The 18,699-nt window shown below is 41.6% G+C and overlaps 1 protein-coding gene across 2 annotated transcripts in view; it reads right to left on the bottom strand.

Annotated features, from left to right (window-relative positions):
* Positions 1 to 1,055: 1,055 nt before the first annotated feature.
* ACO1 (aconitase 1) overlaps positions 1,056 to 18,699 on the bottom strand; it is a 30,314-nt gene continuing 12,670 nt past the window's right edge. For both annotated transcript variants that reach the window (XM_053465882.1, XM_053465883.1), the window contains exons 8-21: positions 17,676 to 17,847; positions 11,540 to 11,640; positions 11,275 to 11,391; positions 10,838 to 10,997; positions 10,099 to 10,234; positions 9,870 to 9,954; positions 8,146 to 8,302; positions 7,789 to 7,913; positions 6,954 to 7,058; positions 6,305 to 6,447; positions 6,030 to 6,177; positions 4,719 to 4,841; positions 4,024 to 4,215; positions 1,056 to 2,743 (exon numbers count right to left, since the gene is read on the bottom strand). In XM_053465882.1, the coding sequence (XP_053321857.1) occupies positions 2,624 to 2,743; positions 4,024 to 4,215; positions 4,719 to 4,841; positions 6,030 to 6,177; positions 6,305 to 6,447; positions 6,954 to 7,058; positions 7,789 to 7,913; positions 8,146 to 8,302; positions 9,870 to 9,954; positions 10,099 to 10,234; positions 10,838 to 10,997; positions 11,275 to 11,391; positions 11,540 to 11,640; positions 17,676 to 17,847 (1,884 nt within the window). In that variant the 3' untranslated portion in view covers positions 1,056 to 2,623. The remainder of the gene's footprint in view (positions 2,744 to 4,023; positions 4,216 to 4,718; positions 4,842 to 6,029; positions 6,178 to 6,304; positions 6,448 to 6,953; positions 7,059 to 7,788; positions 7,914 to 8,145; positions 8,303 to 9,869; positions 9,955 to 10,098; positions 10,235 to 10,837; positions 10,998 to 11,274; positions 11,392 to 11,539; positions 11,641 to 17,675; positions 17,848 to 18,699) is intronic.

The following is an 18,699-nucleotide window of genomic DNA, read 5'->3' as shown; positions in this document are numbered from 1 at the left end:
AGATTTGTGAAACCATAAATGGGTATTTTATAGATTTCCAAATTGCACATGGTTGTGGAAATGGGGTTGATTAAATGACCTAACTAAACCTTAATTGGCCTCAACGACGGTAAAAGAAAAAAATCCACCACATTTAGCAATTCTATTGTATAGAACAAAAATACATTTTATGATAAACGCACAGAAAATGGTACATCAAGACCCTGTCCAGTAACTGATCCTAGAACCATGTGGTCACTTTACTACTACTACTACTACTACTACTACTACTACTACTACTACTACTACTACTAATAACATAGTTTTGTTATAACGTTGATAACTACACTCTCATGCCTTCCACAGCTCCGTTTCTGATCTTGCATCTTCTTGTTTGTCTGACTTTGTCCGCTTCTCCTTGCGTCTTCTTTCTTGGTCCGTGACTCCATGGAACCAGCCTCCCGGTGCACTTCCACAAAAGGGTGCAGCTTTCAGGAATATCGTCTCCTCCGTTTCGGGGATAGGATGTTCCCACAAGCTTCAACTGTTTGCGGAAGAGAGCAAAGAGCAAGAAAGAGGGGACAAGCGGACAAAGACAGAAGGAACAAGACAGAAGATGCAAGATCAGAGAAAACAGGGACAAAGAAGTGGTCTGGGCAAAGAGCAAGAAAGAGGGGACAAGCGGACGAAGACAGAAGGAACAAGACAGAAGATACAAGATCAGAGAAAACAGGGACAAAGAAGTGGTCTGGGCAAAGAGCAAGAAAGAGGGGACAAGCGGACGAAGACAGAAGGAACAAGACAGAAGATGCAAGATAAGAGAAACATTGTTTCACTTATAGCAGCAGGTTCCAAGAACCTATTAATGACGTTAAGTGAGAACTGACTATACTTATTTATATAGCACCATCATATTCCACAGAATTCGACAGAAACAAAAGTTTACTTAATACTTTTAAACTCTAAGACAGTTGGGGTTGACTGATCCTTTACCAAAACATAGTTCAATGAATAGAGGTTTTTATCACATTTATACACAATTTAATTAAAATTAGAATGGAAACCAACAAATCACGTCTCTTGAAAATAGATTTATTTGGCTTGAATTTACAAAGTAGTTTGTAAAGATTTTCGCAAAGGTGAAAAAGCAAAACTAGGATTACAGGAAAATACTACAAAGGGGAAAAATTTATATTCACATTTATCAATTTGAAACAAATATTCTTTAAGAAACAAAGCTAACATGGAACGCTAAACTAAAAGTTTTCAACCAATTCACATGACAAAGGTAAAGAATGTCTGTTTTTTGGAGCTGCCAAAGCTGTCATATTTCTTATAACATCTATATGGACGGTTATGGGAGATTACCAACGTGTCTATACCATGTTGCTTTTTAATTTTGTTGCATATGTATCTTTGGAGAGTGATCAATCCTGGCGATGTATATATCATTTGTGGTGTTTTTTTTTCGTTATAGTTTTACTTTTAGTGGTGTATTTGAAGGGTACACTATTTTCGGGTTGCAGCAATATTATAAAATAAGAGTGCCTATATTCACAAGATATACACAGATTATGGGAGATGTACTTCCACAAAATCTGGCTTCACCTGGTCTTTAAAGGGACACTCCAGTCATCACATGCACTTTAATAGAGGCGTCTCCCTTGCAAATACATTCTGCAGAACCCCCCAAAATATGCATTGTCTCTATCTACACCACCAGCTATTTTCCGTGTAGAAGGTCCATTCAACTGAACATATCTCCTGATGGGCTTTAAATTACAGAGCTAATACAGGTTACGATGAACTAGGAAGCTATGGAAGATGTTGCCAACGCAAGGTAGGATTATACTGTATTTTGTGAATAGAATGTATTATCTATGGTGTCCATAGTGGCAAAGAGCATTGAATGAGTTGTAAGGAGCAAATCAGCTGTACGCCTTCTGAAGTGGGCAACACAAGCTGGCAGAGGCCTTAAGCAGTATGAACACTGCAAAGTTCACTTTTAACACTATGGAGAATGAGAACCTGGAGTTACTGAGTTCAGCAGAAACCTAAGTAGAACCTAAAGTAAACGGAGAATGGATTTACATTGAACAATTCATTAAATAGTAAAGTGCCAATTCAAATCAGGGCCTCAAACTATAAATTACATTAAGACATGTTCGACTTGTACACTGCAAATCAGAACCAAATCAATAGACACAGGAGAAAGTATAGATCATTTTTAATTTATTATTCTTAGCCTTAACTTTACACCATTTTGGACAGCTCAAAACACGACTGTATGTTGGGTGAATTTCCTGACAGTTTGAGTATCAACAGCAGTAGCAAGGTTCATCATGATATCCTACTCGCCTGAAAACCTCTGCTCAGTAACTTAGCCTTAGATAAACTATGCACAAACTTCTCATTGTTATCTGGCTGGTCAAGGTGTTAAGTTCATTCCTCATCACAAAATACCTACAAGCCAACTATAAGAGGTCATCTGTGTAATGTACACAAGCATGGAAATTTATTTTCTCTACCTGAAAACTACTTAATGTGCATTCTGGCCATTTATAGTGGAGACTAGATAAGAGATAGCTGGTTTGGATTTTTAAATCTCCACAGAACGAGACCATGCCACTGCTCTTCTTTTGTCTTAACTAGAGTTTGCCATTTTACGGATCATGTAGTTCAAAATACCGCCGTTGCGGTAGTAGGTGAGCTCCACATCTGTATCGAATCTCATGATGGCTTCAAATGATTTTCCAGTATCAAGCTGGGTAGAGAGTAAATAAGGTAGGATAAAAAGCTTAACATAGAAAAGTGCAAACTGTTCATATTACATGATACACGGGTTTAAAGCCAACACTACGTCAATAAATGTGAAATGGGAAGATGGCGGCTATTTGTGGGCTCCCAGAATTCATTGCTACAATGATAAGCTATGCATGTAGGGTGCATATTTGCACCTGTGAATCATGGATTAAATGTTGATATAAGCATTTTGCTCAGTGGTTGTACAACCACTATTTTCTTATTTTTCATTTGGTGCACTCACACAAATTACGTATTAGTGACCAACGAGTTGAACCATTATTGGGCGGGGACACCATCAAATGGGGAAAGGAACAGAGCTGTAGCTGTGATTGGTGTGAGCGGTCAACACATCAATCACACGATCAGGGGATCTACCAATCAGTTGTCAGTGACTAATGCCGTCTAATGTGCACAACACTGACAATATTGTAAGTCATCACTCCGTTTACACAATTACATAAAACACTGTTGTGAAACAGATTCACTGGCACAAAGGCTATTAGAGGCTATCATAGTTTTAGATTAACATGTCTATGAAACAAGACAAATATTTTAACATCTGCTTTTTTGTCACTTCTAATTCACACAAATGTACAGTATTTCCCCCCTTCCCGATTTCTTATATTTTTGCTTATTTGTCACATTTAAATGTTTCAGATCATCCAATGTCTTTGTAACCCTTTCCTGACTGATAGAGGTCAATGACATCTCGTGTGTCCTTGCATTCCTTTGGACAGCAGCATCACATGCTGCTTTTTAAGACCTTTTAGCCTACTTCACTTTGCAAGACAGGTTCTATTTAATTGATGTTTAGATTCAACATGACTGGGGGTAGTCATGCCTGGGTGTTTCTAGTGAAATTTAACCTAATTGTCAATAAATTATGTTAATTGGTTGATATAGTTACTGAGGAGGCAATCGCTTTTTCAGATAAGGCCAGGTAGGGTTGGATAGCTTTTTTCATTCTATGCATGAAATCATCCTTTAAAAACTGCTTTTTGTGTTTATTTAGGTTATCTTTGTATAATATTAAAATTAGTAGGATAATCTGAAACATTTATATGTGACAAATAAGCAAAAATATAAGAAATCAGGAAGGGGGAAATTGACTCACAGTACTGTAAGTGTTGTGCGATAAATATGCAAAAATACTAGAAATCGGGATAGGGTAAATACAGTATCCAGTGCTGTGAAAAAGTAGACACCACATCATTTCTCCTCTATCTCAAAAGTATTTACCTTAATTTGGATGTTCATTCCTGGCCGGAGATCTTTGTCTTCTGGAATGATGACAGTGTAGCGTTCTTGTCCAGTAAGTCCTAATGCCTCTGCACTTTCTCCTGGCATATACTGAAGGGGTATTATCCCCATTCCAACCAAGTTACTGCGGTGAATACGCTCATAGCTCTCAGCAAGAACGGCCTTAATACCCTGTGCAAAACAAAACACCTTATTTCACCTAAATTTACCAGGGCTACCACCAAGTTAAAATCTAAAATCTAAAGCACACAAAGGTTACTCTGTTGCTTCAGTGATCACAACAGTAGCTTAAGAAGTTGTAAGGATGTTTTTATTTTTATTTTTATTTATTAAAGCACCTTGCATATTTCACTGTTCATTAAAGTTTTGATAAAAACAAATATTTTTTATTCCACACAAACTTGGTCTCATATTATATAGTTTTTAAAGTTAATATCATTAATAAAGTTATATTTTAACTGTATGAACCCTTTTTAGTATCAAAACTGTTTGAAGTAGTACTTGCTATCAGCTGTTATCCAACCAATACGTTGTATAATGGTTACATGTAAAATTAGATGTAAATCTACTTAGCTTTTTATGGAATCAATCCTGATTCATATCTATTAACAGATAAGATAGATGGGACGGGTTACTTCTTTCCTTTACTAGTGAGTAATAAACAGAAGACGCACCTGTAAGAAAGGTCCCTTTGCTGCCCAGTCTCTAGAACTTCCTGAACCATACTCTTTTCCGGTCAGGATAATCAGATTGTGTCCAGCCTGTTGGTATCTTTCAGCAGCATCGTATATATCAAGCTGAATGAGCAGAAATAAAAAGATGATCACATACATATGTATATGGTAGAAAAGGCACACAACCACTGCAAAACCCCCACCCATCCTGTTTTCTGCACAAAAGTATCGGGCAGGCAAAGGGCACGATGGGTTGGCTGCGGGGATCCTCTGATTTCATCGGACTAACCCATGGAGCTGTAAAACGAATGGTGGTCTGTGCGGTTGCAGCACAGATCTCCATTATCACTCCCATATGGCCACTTTGAGATGCTCTGCGAGGTTGATCTTTAGGTAAGGTAGGTGGGCGGTCCTATCATAGCCACACCCCTAAGGTGTACTGGTTTTGTATACCTGACATCTGTGTCGTGTATACACGACAAAAGGAATAAACCCAAATAAAAGCATAGGAATATTGTAGAGAGAAAAAAAATGGAGCGAGCGTGGCAGAGCATTATTTTGTTACAGAACAATGCAAAAAAATAAAAAATACAAAAAAATTTAGCAATTATCTTATACCTTACTCTGTACAAATTTAAACCAACACAAATGCATAAAACCATAAAAATAGGAGTAGCTTGTTATGAAATGTTTTTTTTAAAAAAAAAATTACCTGGGGTTGTTGCTCAACATTACTTATGTTGAAAATGTACTAAGTAAAACTACAAATTAATCTCTAATTGTTGCCTCTTTTTATTCCTGGTTAAATGTAGAAATATTGCGTCAAACTACATTTTTCTCTTTGTCCTCAAAAAATGACTATATATAATTTGCACGGATAGAGGGAATAAACGTTGGAGAAAGCAAAAATTCCTCAAACACTGCTCTGTCATTGGGGGTATAAAACAGCCCTGGTAATTAAAGGTTATCTTTGCATCATTATTATTATTATTATTTATTGTTTTATGGAGCGCCATCATTTTCCACAGTGCTGTACAATGGGAAAATAGGACATAACGAGTAATGCACAACATAGCAATTTGACTTACAGAAACAACCGGTAAGAAAGGCCCTGCTCAACCAAGCTTACAATCTAGAGATATTATTAGTCTTTACTACAAAGGTAGCTTTATCACAAGATGCCAGAATTAACACGCACAGTAATAAAGCCATATAAATAGTGCTAAAGTTCTACGGTATGATACAGGTTATATTCTTAAGAATTGTATATGCCAGTTGATACAAACAATGCTTTAGGGGTTCAGCACTTACTGTTTCATTGGAAGGAAAGTGTATAGTTTGTGGAGCCTGCTTGTTAACAAACTTGTTAAACAAGCGGATGTTGGCAAACGTTCCTCTTGCCATGACAGCATCGTTACCTCTACGGGAGCCGTAGGAGTTAAATTCTCTTGGGGTTAGACTATGACACAAAAAGAAGGGAAAACATGAGAAGGAAACCTTTTAGTTAGTCTGTTATACATGCATACATACATGCACAGATTAGATACATATGTAAGATAATTGACATTGAATGCAGTTCCGCTCACCCTCTGCTGGTTAAAAAGCGTGCCGCTGGGCTGTTTCGTGCTATATTCCCAGCAGGTGAAATGTGGTCAGTTGTTACGGAATCGCCCAGGTTTAAGAGGACATAAGCGTCAGTGATAGATTTGGAAGGCTGGAGTTCCATTGTCTGAAAAGGAGAAAAAAAAATAGCTGGGATATAATAGCGAGACTAGCTTAGCGCACCGACATTTTTTCTTTTCCATATAATAGCGAGAGACATTTGTAGCAGAAAGGGGTGCTGGTTATCCCATTCTACAGATCTTTGGCCAGATCCCACCTAGATGATGGGGTCTCCAGAACTGTACACAATATCCAGAAAGATATTGACATTTTGAAGAGAGTTCAGAGGAGAGCAGCCATAAAGGTGAACGACATGCAGGATAAGATGTGATGTGATACTGATAGAGTGGTAGATAAATGGAAAAGCCTCCCAGCAGAAGTGGGGAATTTTAACACTCACTGGATAGGCATAAAGCAATCTTGAATCTAATACAAACCCCAAGGACTGACATCAGGAATAATTGGCAGACTAGATGGGCCAAATGGTTCTTACTTGCCATCAAACTCTATGTTTGTAATGAAGTATTGTGCATTTCATAAGCAAGATTACGAAGTACAGAACATAGCACATACCAGATGGTCAAAGAATGGCGGAGATTTGATGTACGTTGATTTAGGATCCCACGGGTATAACTTATCAGTAGGTGCTTTTAAATTATTCCAGCTTTCATTGACTTTCTGTGAAAAAACGTAGCTAGTGAGGTAAAGTGGGTGCAACACACGAGAAGCTTTTTTAATTAATTTTAGTGCAGAAACACATAATAATGTATCGGTTTATCTAAGTCTGTGAATTATCGTCTTGTCATACCCATTGAATATATGTATTGTATTAAGCGCTGCGTAAACTGTTGGCGCTATATAAATAGAAGATAATAATACTGGTATTAACACATGTACACATTTTATTTCACACAGGGCTAGAAAATCTAGGCAGAGTTTCAGAGACACAGAGAATTTTCAGAGCGGGGAAAACAGAAGTTAGAAGCCAACAGTAACATTTGATTACTTGGCTCCTGCCTTCATCTACAGATATAAACTCAATCCACAACTGTCGGGATTAATTTTGTAAGATGCACAGCAGGAAGCAAGCAAAACAGGCCTTTATTGCTTGTATGGACAGCCCTTTCTAAACGACTACAGGTCACGCTTACCTACATTCCAAAGTTTCCTATATGGCCCTGGTTGTCAATGCAGTCCCTATGGTAGGATACGGCAACCCCCAAAGCCCCTCAAGCCCATCAAGCAGAGGAACAAAAATGGCAGCAAATACTAAAATGATTTTGACTAGTTGTACCGATGACTACCACCACAGTATTAGATTTCTCTTTATGACAAGTTGAGGCTTTTCATATTTCATCTTGCCTCACAGAGATCACTTATTGAAATGAATTTAATAAAGTTATGTTACCTCAATTTTTTCATACACTTCTTTGAACATTCCTGGTATAACATATTTACGTTCCACTGCCTGGATTTCTTCTCTTGTGGGCCAGATATCATTCAGGAACACAGGTTTACCATCTGCATTAAATCCTGCAAAGCAACACACATAAAACTATACATAAAAAAAACCTAAATAAAAAAAAATAAATAAAAAAATACATTTCAAAATGCATTATGGTAAAAAGGGATTGGGTCTCATAGTACTATGCAAGGGAGATGGTTAGCTCTTTTCAGCTGATAACCATTGTTTAAAACCACGTATGCAGATAAAGTCATTTAAGTTATTGCCAACCACAACGTGACATACAAGTAGATGTTTTACCCAGAGGCTCTTTCTCAAAGTCAATCCTGACAGTCCCGGCTATGGCATAGGCAATGACAAGAGGTGGAGAAGCCAAGTAGTTTGCACGTGTGTTTGGATGAACACGACCTTCAAAGTTTCTGTTCCCAGATAAGACGCCAACTGCCACCAGATCTCCCTGTAACAGGCAAATCACTGCATGGTAATAACACCTCAATAAAGAAACAAATCCAATAGCGTTCTGTTTTCTTTCTAAATAATCAAGACATAATAATAATTCTCACCCTACTGAAGGTGTGCCTTGACGTGGCGGGTGAGCTTAATTATGCTTTGGCCAATTCATATAACTAAAACCTCTCGTTTATATTATGTTTATATATTTGTTGCCAACTTTATTAGGGTGAGAAACGCAGACAGTTTTTGTTTTTTTTGTAGTCAAGGCATATTAATAGAAGATACAAATACCGTATATTCCGGCGTATAAGACGACTGGGCGTATAAGACGACCCCCAACTTTTACAGTCCAAATATAGAGTTTGGACTATACTCGCCGTATAAGACTACCCCTCTACCCAGCGTACAACAACCAGCCAATCACGGCAAGCGATGTACCTTACCGGTGATTTGCTGGTTGATTTGCTGACATATACATACATGCACTGCCCTTACACACACACACATATATAATATATATCTATATATATCTACACATATGCCTGTCCATACATACACATTTATACACTGCCCTCACCACACACCCCTGCCTTTACACACACATGTATATGTATATGTATATATATATATATATATATATATACACACGTATGTGTATATATATATATATATATATATATATATATATATATATATATATATATATATATATATATATATATATATATATATATATATATATATATATACACACACCAGTATATATATATATATATATATATATATATATATACACACACCAGTGTGTGTGTGTGTGTGTGTATATATATATATATATATATATATATATACATACACCAGTGTGTGTGTGTGTATATATATATATATATATATATATATATATATATATATATATTTCTCCCCCCTTTGTCCCTTTGTCCCCATCTCTTACCTTATCTTCTGTCTTCTTTCTTCCATCCAGTTGTGGGAGCCCGATGTCTGGCACTTCAGACCTCGGCTTCCCTGCTCTCTAATCACTACGCGCCGGCTATTGATGCCGGGCGCCGGGACATGACGTCATCCCTGCGCTCGGCATCAATAGCCGGCGCCTAGTGATTAGAGAGCAGGGAAGCCGAGGTCTCTAGTGCCAGACCTCGGGCCTCCCTGCTCCCTCATCACTACGCGCCGGCAATTGATCCCGGGCGCCGGGACATGACGGCATCCCTGCGCTCGGCATCAATAGCCGGCGCGTAGTGATTAGAGAGGTTGGTGGCTTTGTGGGAACCTCCGGCTTGGTAAGTACCCGGCGTATAAGACGACCCCCCACTTTTAAGAAGATTTTTTGGGGTTAAAAAGTCGTCTTATACGCCGGAATATACGGTATGATAAAAATGCATCTAGGAGGAAACAGCAAATTTGGTGGAAAATGCATTTTATAAAACACCGCCAGGCTGTAAATTTGCTACATAGAAAGATTAATAACGAATCAGGTTTCTTTAGGAGTTTGCATAAGATTATATATATATATATATATATATATATATATTACACACAATTACTAGATTTTATACCTGAGTTATGGCTTCCACAACAGGTTCAGGAAGGGGTCCACTGTTACCTATGCAAGTCATGCATCCATATCCCACAACATCAAACCTAAGAGACACAATACCACAGGTAACTAATAGGGATGGTACCGTATTACAGTTTACAGATTTTACATGACTTTAAAATTTGATCACATAATCCCGTTAATTTGTAATGTACAAAATGGCTGCTGGGGGTAGAGCACCCTCTTACCCGAGCTGGGAGAGGTAGGGCATAACTCCACTGTCTTTGAGGTAATAGGTCACCACACCACTCCCTGGGGACAGGCTTGTTTTGACGTAAGGCTTCACAGACAGCCCGGCTTCAATCGCATTTTTGGCCAATAATCCTAAAATTGGTTAAGATAACAAAGAACATTAACAAAAACTGAGATATACAATGATAAACTCTTAAGTCTGTCACTCTTTCCATTTCCAAAGAGGAGCAGCCATCTTAACTTCCTGTTCTTAGACGTGGATTATTATTTCTCCCAATAAAGTTGTCTCTGCCCCATAGCGGAGCAGTTGGTTGTAGTGATTGGTTCAGACAGTTCTTGTGAGGGGGAATAGGGGGGAAACCCAAACACAGGAAAATGATTAACTTATCCACCAATCCCTGAGATAGACTTTGAAATGAAAGGTCTCTAAAATTGAATTAAAAACAAAAAAGTTCAAATTTTGCTTAATTTACTCAAGACAAAGTCAAATAATGATGTACTGCCTATGGGATACAAAGCCCCCCATTTTACAGACTGCTACTTGAGCAGAGGTGCATTTAATATACAGGGATATCGCTAACATCCAGATATTATTTTTCCATGCAATTATAATGCATTTGATTTAACCTTGGTACTAAGAACATTAGTTCTGGGAAGAAATACATGATGCACGATTTAACCAGAATTGTATGCACCAAGCCTTATATAACTGCGTGGGGAAATAAGAAGACTCACCTGCCCCTAGCATGACAGAAGGATTGCTAGTGTTGGTACAGCTTGTAATGGCTGCTATGACCACAGAGCCATGAGAGAGCTCGTAGTCGCTGTCATTGTAGGTGAATTTTACTTTGTCATTGTGGTGACCTTGTGGGATCTGGAATCCTTTAAATCCTTGCTGCAGAGGAAGAAAAAATAAACAGGACAAATACAGTCTCTGCCAGACAAAAGTTTTTGAGGTGACCCTACCTAATGCATAGTCACTATAAATTAACTATTTATCAGTAGGGCTAATAAGGGACTTCTCACAAGGGAAACATGCCTTTGTTGGCAAACCTTGCGAAAACGCCTATCATATGCAAAACTGTGCTCAACAAGAGAATGTGAGAAACATAACTGCATAGAAAGACAACAACTCCTAGTCAAATTCTGAATAACATGCTTGGTTTTCTCACCTTGGCTCCCAAGCAATTCTCAAAGTCAGATTTCATTTCAGAAACCGCTACTTTGTCTTGAGGCCTCTTAGGTCCACTACAGCATGGTACTACTGTGCCGAGATCCAACTCAACGACCTGTACACATATAAAGCCATCAAACGCGTTAAAGAAATATTTATCATTCAACCCCCCTGTTAATAAATACAACGGATACAATTTCTTACATCGGCAACACTTAACAGTTATTGATAAGTTCTGCTTTTTAAGGTTGCTGGTTTGTTACCTGGGTAAAATCAGGGTCCTGCTCGGTATTGTTAAAGTCCCTGAACAACCCAGCAGCCTCCAAATATTTCTGGATGTATTTAACCCTTTCCTCTTCGCGACCTGTAAATGGAGAAGCACACAGTCACCATAATCCATTCAATATCAGGCATCCAGTACATTTGCTATGACCAATGAGAACCAGTAAAACAAATTCTAAAGTCATAGAATCAAGAAGGAAATGTCTAATAGGAACACAGTTGAATATAACTATGCTTCAGACTGAAAGGTCTAAGCTCCTGTTGCTCTACTGCCAGTTATAAATTCAGCACACAGTTGACATGACGTGATTTCTGAAGCTGGGACCAAACCAAAGAAAAGGTACTCATCTGGGTTGGTAATTATTTTTGACGAAATATTGAATTTTAATACCCGCACATAAAACAAATTAAAGCATTACATGATCATCCTGGATTTAACAGGTCCTAACAATGACCCAATTCTGCAAATAAATGCTTAATTGTGTTGAATAACTAGGAAGAAATTCATAATGTACATTGTCTCTAAAGAAAGAGAGAATTCTTACCTGGGAATTCCTTTTCCTTGTCCATTTCCAGGTGGCACATGAGAAGTAGGCTCCGCCTACCAGGTAGGGCAGGAAACACTATAAAAAAAGGACACCTCCCCCTTCCTCCCCAGTGTGGTTGAAAAGAAAGACTCAGACAAATAATAGCAAAAACCAATAAATTTTAATGGGCGGGGAAAAAGTGTGCCACCTGGAAATGGACAAGGAAAAGGAATTCCCAGGTAAGAATTCTCTCTTTCCCTTGCCATTCCAGGTGGCACATGAGAAGAATTAGCAAGATAGGGAGGGAAGGATTCCAGTCTGAAGGACACGACGACCAAATTGAGACTCGTCTGAGAGATGAAGGTTCAGCCTGTAGTGCCTTACGAACGTATGAATCGACCTCCAGGTCGCTGCCTTGCAAATGAGAGACGGAGACACCCCGGAGAGTTCGGCCCAGGAAGTTGAGACGGATCTGGTCGAGTGAGCCTTCAGGCCGGAGGGAGGTACTCTTCCCGCGGAGACGTAACATAAAGCGATAGCGTCCTTAAGCCAGCGGCTCACGGAAGCCCTGGATACTGATCTGTCCTTGCGGGGCCCCGCAAAGGACAGAAAGAGAGAATCGGATTTCTTCCAGGCCGACGTACGTGAGAGATATGACAGGATACATCTCCGCAGGTCTAGCGAATGGAGTTCCAGTTCTTTGGGATTCTTGGGATCCGGACAGAGTGTAGGTAGGACGATCTCCTGATCCGCATGGAAAGGGGAGACCACTTTAGGGAGAAACTCTGGAGGCAAACGAAGGATAATGCAGTCCGGCAGAATCCTGAGAAAAGGTTCAACTCTGGAGAGAGCCTGGATTTCGCTCACCCTCCTAGCGGAAGTGAGGGCTACGAGGAGGACAACCTTGTAGGTGAGCAGCTTAAGAGAGGTATCTACTAGAGGCTCAAATGGAGACAAGGTGAGTTGATGCAATACGAGATTAAGGTCCCAAGGAGGGACCGACGGCCGGATCCTAGGGCGAAGTCTACACATTCCCTTAGAAAATCTGGAGATCCACGGATGAGAAGCCAGATTGAAATCCAAGAAGTTACTCAGTGCTGAGATCTGGACCTTGATAGTAGCAGGTTGAAATCCTTTATCAAAGCCATCTTGAAAAAAGTGCAGCACCTCGCGGATAGATGGAGTGGATACTTCATGCACATTGCACCAGGCGATGAATGTCTCCCAAACCTTTTGGTACTTGGTGGCCGTAGAAATTTTGCGGCTGGAGAGAATGGTGTTCACCACAGATGCAGCTAATCCTTTGGAGGACAAGATCTCCCTTTCAGAAGCCATGCAGAGAGGTTGAATCGGAATGGATCTGGGTGGAGAACAGGACCTTGAATGAGAAGATCCTTCACCTGAGGAAGAGGCAAAGGTTCGTCTATGGACAAGGTGGTAAGGTCCGAGAACCAGATCCTGCGAGGCCAGAAAGGAACAACCAGGATGACTTTTTGAGGGTTTCCCCGAATTTTCCGGAGTACTCTGGAGATAAGGGGAAGCGGAGGAAAAACGTATGCGAGGTCGAAATCCCAGGTCTGCGAGAGTGCTTCCAGTGCTCGGGGATGACCGACTGGTGAAAGAGAAAAAAACTCCTTTACCTGAGCGTTCAGGTGCGTGGCCATCAGGTCTATCTGAGGAGTGCCCCATTTCCTTGTTATGAGGGCGAAGACTTTTTTGTTTAAGGACCATTCTCCTGGAGGTACTGATTTCCTGCTGAGGTAATCCGCCTCCTGATTCAGAGACCCCTTGATATGAACCGCAGAGAGTGTGCAGAGATTGAACTCCGCCCATCTGCAGATCTGAGCAGTCAGGGTCTGCAGGCGTCTGCTTCTGGTGCCACCTTGTTTGGAAAGGTAGGCCACCACGGTGATGTTGTCTGAAAGGATCCTGATGGACTTGTGCCGCAGGATTGGAGACCAGAACCTGAGAGCCCTCCAGACCGCCAGTAGTTCTAGAAAATTGATGTGTAGGCTTGATTCTTGGGGAGACCAGGATCCCTGGGCAAAATGGCTTCCCATGACAGCACCCCAGCCTGTCAAACTGGCGTCGGTGGAGATCACCACCCAATCTCTCGTCTGCCAAGGGAGACCCTGCGAAAGATTCTTGGTTGACAGCCACCAACGGAGTGACTCCCGAACGAGGGGAGAAAGCCGGACCTTCTTGTATAGGGATGTCTGGGAGCGATCCCAGTGATCCAGTAAAAATTGTTGAAGGGGTCTTGCGTGAGCCAGTGCCCAGGGAACCGCCGGGATGGAGGAAGTCATGAGACCGAGCAAGGACATGACGGATCTGAGGGACACTGACTTGTACTGCAGGACTGTATGTGTGAATTCCCGTAACCTTAGGATCTTGTCCTGCGGGAGAAACGTCTTCTGTACTTCTGAATCGAGGATCATTCCCAGAAAAGACCGACGTCTGTTTGGCAGAAACTTTGACTTTAGGGGGTTCACTAACCATCCCAGTTTGTGGAGTGTCCTGAGGGAAAATTCTAGATGAGATTGGAGCAATGATGCCGAAGCTGCTATCAGGAGCCAATCGTCCAGGTATGGGACCACCTTTATGCCTCTTTGCCTCAGGAAGGCCACGACGACTGACATGAGTTTTGTGAAGATTCGTGGTGCTGAAGCAATCCCAAAGGGAAGCGTCCGAAACTGAAGATGCCGAATCCCTTGAGGTAGTGGAACGGCCAGACGGAGGAATCTTTGGTGGTCTTCTCTGATGAGGACATGTAGATAGGCGTCTCGCAGGTCTATAGTGACCATGAAGTCCCCCGATGAAACAACCTCCGTGGCGGACTTCAGGGATTCCATCCGGAACCTGTTGTATCTGATGCAGGCATTTACCAACTGTAGATTGATTATTAGTCTGAATTTCCAGGATGGTTTTGGTACGACAAAGACGTGGGAATAAGTTCCCTCTCCTATTTCTTGAAGAGGCACCGGGACCAGAGCCCTTTCGTGAATAAGGTTGTTGAGTGTGGAGAAGAATCCCGCTCTTTTCCAAGGATCTGTGGGAGGCATGGACAGCAGGAATCGCTGGGCAGGTAGGTGAGTAAACTCCGGAGCATAGCCTTGATTGATGATGCGAAGAACCCAGGGGTCTGAGGTGATCTCTTCCCAGGCATGCAGGAAACCGGATAGCCTGCCCCCTACCTGAAACCTGCTGGCGTCAAAACTTCCCTGATTTGCCGTCCCTGCCTCTGCCTCTTCCTCTCTGGAATCTGCCTCTCGCGTAGGGTTTACCCCGAAAGGACTGGTACTCTTGATAGGATGTTGAGGGCCTGTAGGACTCCCTGTCTCTTGGAGCTCTGAAATAATTGGACCTGAAACGCGGTGGTCCCTTCCTCTGAGGTAACCAGTGCTTATCACCCGTGGTGGATTCTAGAATCGTGTCAAGGTCGCTGCCGAAGAGGTGGTTCCCCTGGAACGGAATGCTGCACAGCTTGTGTTTGGAGGCGTTATCTGCAGACCACGACTTGAGCCAGAGCGCTCGTCTAGAAACCGCAGAAAGTGCCGTAGCTTTAGCAGATGTACGGACAGATACAATGGAAGCATCGGAGATGAAGTCAATAGCTAGGCAGGTGTCTGACAAGTTTCTTGCGACCTGCTCAGACCCTGGGATAGCTGCAAGATCTTCCACCGCTTGTTGGAGCCAGATCTTAATGGCTCTAGAAGTTGACGCTATTGCAATGGCTGGACGAAAGTTCGCCGCTGCTGCCTCAAAAGCCCTCTTGGCGGCATTCTCAGCCCGCCGGTCCATGGGGTCTTTGAAGTGGGACGCGTCCTCCATCGGAATGGCTGTTTTCTTCGTAGCCTTGGCTACTGCGGTGTCTACTTTCGGGACTTCCCAGGCCTCAGAATTCTTGCCATCAAAGGGAAACAGCTTTTTGGTTCTGGAAGACGTGAAGAATCTCCGGTCCGGATATTTCCACTGCTCCGTGATTATGGCCGAAAGCGAGTCGTGAACTGGAAAGGTCTGCGGCTTCCTAGAGTGACCCTGAAAAGGATCCGGTTTTGAAACTGGTATATCATCCTGTAGATTTAGAGTAGATCTGACTGCAGAGATTAGCTTCCCTGTTTCTTCGACTGGGAAGAAAAAGGTTTCTTCTTTAACTTCCCCCTCCTCATCCGAAGACTGGGGGTCATTAGACTTGTAGTCGTATTCAGAAAAGGGTGCCGAATAATCTTCCAGGGTATCTGGTAGAACATTTGGAGGACCCTGCTGGAAAAGATGATGCTGGGACACCGGCCCCTGAGCGGAGCTTGCCATGGCACGAAAACAGTCAAAGGTGGACTGCAGCTCCCCCTTCAACCAGGAGGTAAATTCTGAATTGGAAACATCTTTAGGCCGAGAGCAGGAGCTGCACATTTTGGCCGTAGGATCGTGTAGGGTCTTTTTACAGGATGAGCAGGCTTTATGTTTCGTTTTCCCCACAGACTTCCTATGTGGGGAGGCCTCAGAAGGAATGTCTGGATTTTTGTCTGACATAACTGAGGAGAAAACACAAAAATTATAACATCAGAAAGCAATGGAATAGGCCATAGAAATCTCTCTCTAAACTAGGAGAGAAAACACCTACTTGAAAAGGCAATATACAGTCCTCAGGCACAGGCAGGCAAAAAAAGAGGAGTAAAAAATCCAATAATACAGTACAGGTCGAAGAGCATGGAAAGATCTTACCCATTCTGGCGTTTTTATAGAGGCATTTAGGCGCCAAGGCCCGGAAACCGTCACATCCGGAAATTCCTCGTCAATTGACCTCTCGTGACCCCGGACGGAAGCCGGAGTAATTGCAGAGAGGAGATAATAAAACCGGGTGCCGAGAGATCGGCACTGCCGGCTTAAAGAAAACTGCTCGCGCCGGAGCGCTCTCCTGCCGCCGCACGCTGAGGATTCCCCCTCCCCGGGACGGAGAGAACCGGAGCCCGGGGATGTACGTCCCAGTGAGCCCCCTGGGCTGTGGGCATCGTATAACGAGGACTGAGCCTCGTGTTACCGCGATTACCGCGGAGTTTACAGCCTCCGAGGCTGCCGCATCACCCTGGATCCACCGGGACCACTACCGGGTGTCGGGAGAGAGGACGCCCCCCCGGGGCTCCAAGAAAACAAAAAAAGAGGTAAGCTTCAGCCTAACCGCTACCTGAGTAGGGCAGGAAACAACACTGGGGAGGAAGGGGGAGGTGTCCTTTTTTTATAGTGTTTCCTGCCCTACCTGGTAGGCGGAGCCTACTTCTCATGTGCCACCTGGAATGGCAAGGGAAAAATATTTTAGAGGCGTTTAAGCGAGTTAAACGTGGGTCACTATAGCCTCAGCGTGTTTACCAGTTCCCTGTGTCCATTGTGCAGACAGGGCACCACAGGGGGCATTGCAGACTCCAAACGAATATTCTACACTCATGTTCCACACACATGAATATTTCATAAATTAACTGCCCTAATTGGAAATTACTTGCCGTACTGTTCAAGTAAGCTCTGCATTGTACGATCTTAGGAAAGGTTCATATGTCCGCCATCTGGAAAACACTTCAGAAAGAGATGATTTGCTAACCTGTTTGCCGCAGGTACTCCACGCTGACAAGATCCACAGGGAAAAAGGCGGCTGTTGCTCCATACTCCGGACACATGTTGGCAATGGTGGCACGATCAGCAATAGACAGATGAGCAACACCAGGTCCAAAAAACTCAACAAATTTACCAACAACGCCAACTTGACGTAGGTGCTACAACAAAATTGTTTAAAATGTAAATTGTTTTAAAATTGCATTAATGTATTTTTATTTTTTTATTTTATTTTTTACAAGCAAAAAAATAACAGAACAAAACAGGTTGATCAAATTATATCCAATCCTACTAATTGCATTTTATATTTCACTGCCATTTATTAAAATGTGTTCTCGGCCATATGTTCTGTTACATTTGTAAAAAACATTAATATAGATCACACAACAAGTTGTAAAAACACAAAAGTGGCAAAGAGAAAACTCACAGAAACATGTATTTGCATTGATTGCAGCAATATGCCAAAAAATTTACCAGTTTAGTAGGCCATTTTTCCCCACTGGATTTACCAGGCCCTTCCATGCTATTTTTCAGGTAAGCATTATGTTAATCAATAACTCCAATTGAAAATCCTGTAACTGACCTGTATATAAAGGCTAATCCTGAGAAATTATATAAATATAACAAAGAATGTTTTAGGTTTTACAGCGTAGCCAGAAGAAGGAGCCAACTCCTTGGCAAATGCATAGTGTATAAAGTGTCTGCCTTGAGATTTTTGCATCTACCTTGGTACCAAGAAACAAATACCATTAAAAAAAAATAAAAATAAAACAAAACCATAAAATGTCTAAAATATATTTTTAAACCTAAACTCAACCCAAATACATTTTTGTTCATTATTCGTCATTTCCATTAAATGAAAAGTTGGAGATGCCTGCCCTAGAACAACTGTGACTTTAATACTACTACTACTACTACTACTATCATGTCAATTCAAACTATCCGTCTCCTATCTTCATTTCTGCTGTGAGATGAAGGAAACAAAAGTATTAATAAGTATGTTAAGCAGTTAA

Source organism: Spea bombifrons, chromosome 1 (assembly GCF_027358695.1).
Source record: "Spea bombifrons isolate aSpeBom1 chromosome 1, aSpeBom1.2.pri, whole genome shotgun sequence".
NCBI classification, from domain to species: Eukaryota; Metazoa; Chordata; class Amphibia; order Anura; family Pelobatidae; genus Spea; species Spea bombifrons.
The sequence above is the reverse complement of the archived record's forward strand: the minus strand, read 5'-3'. Positions and strand labels throughout refer to the sequence as shown.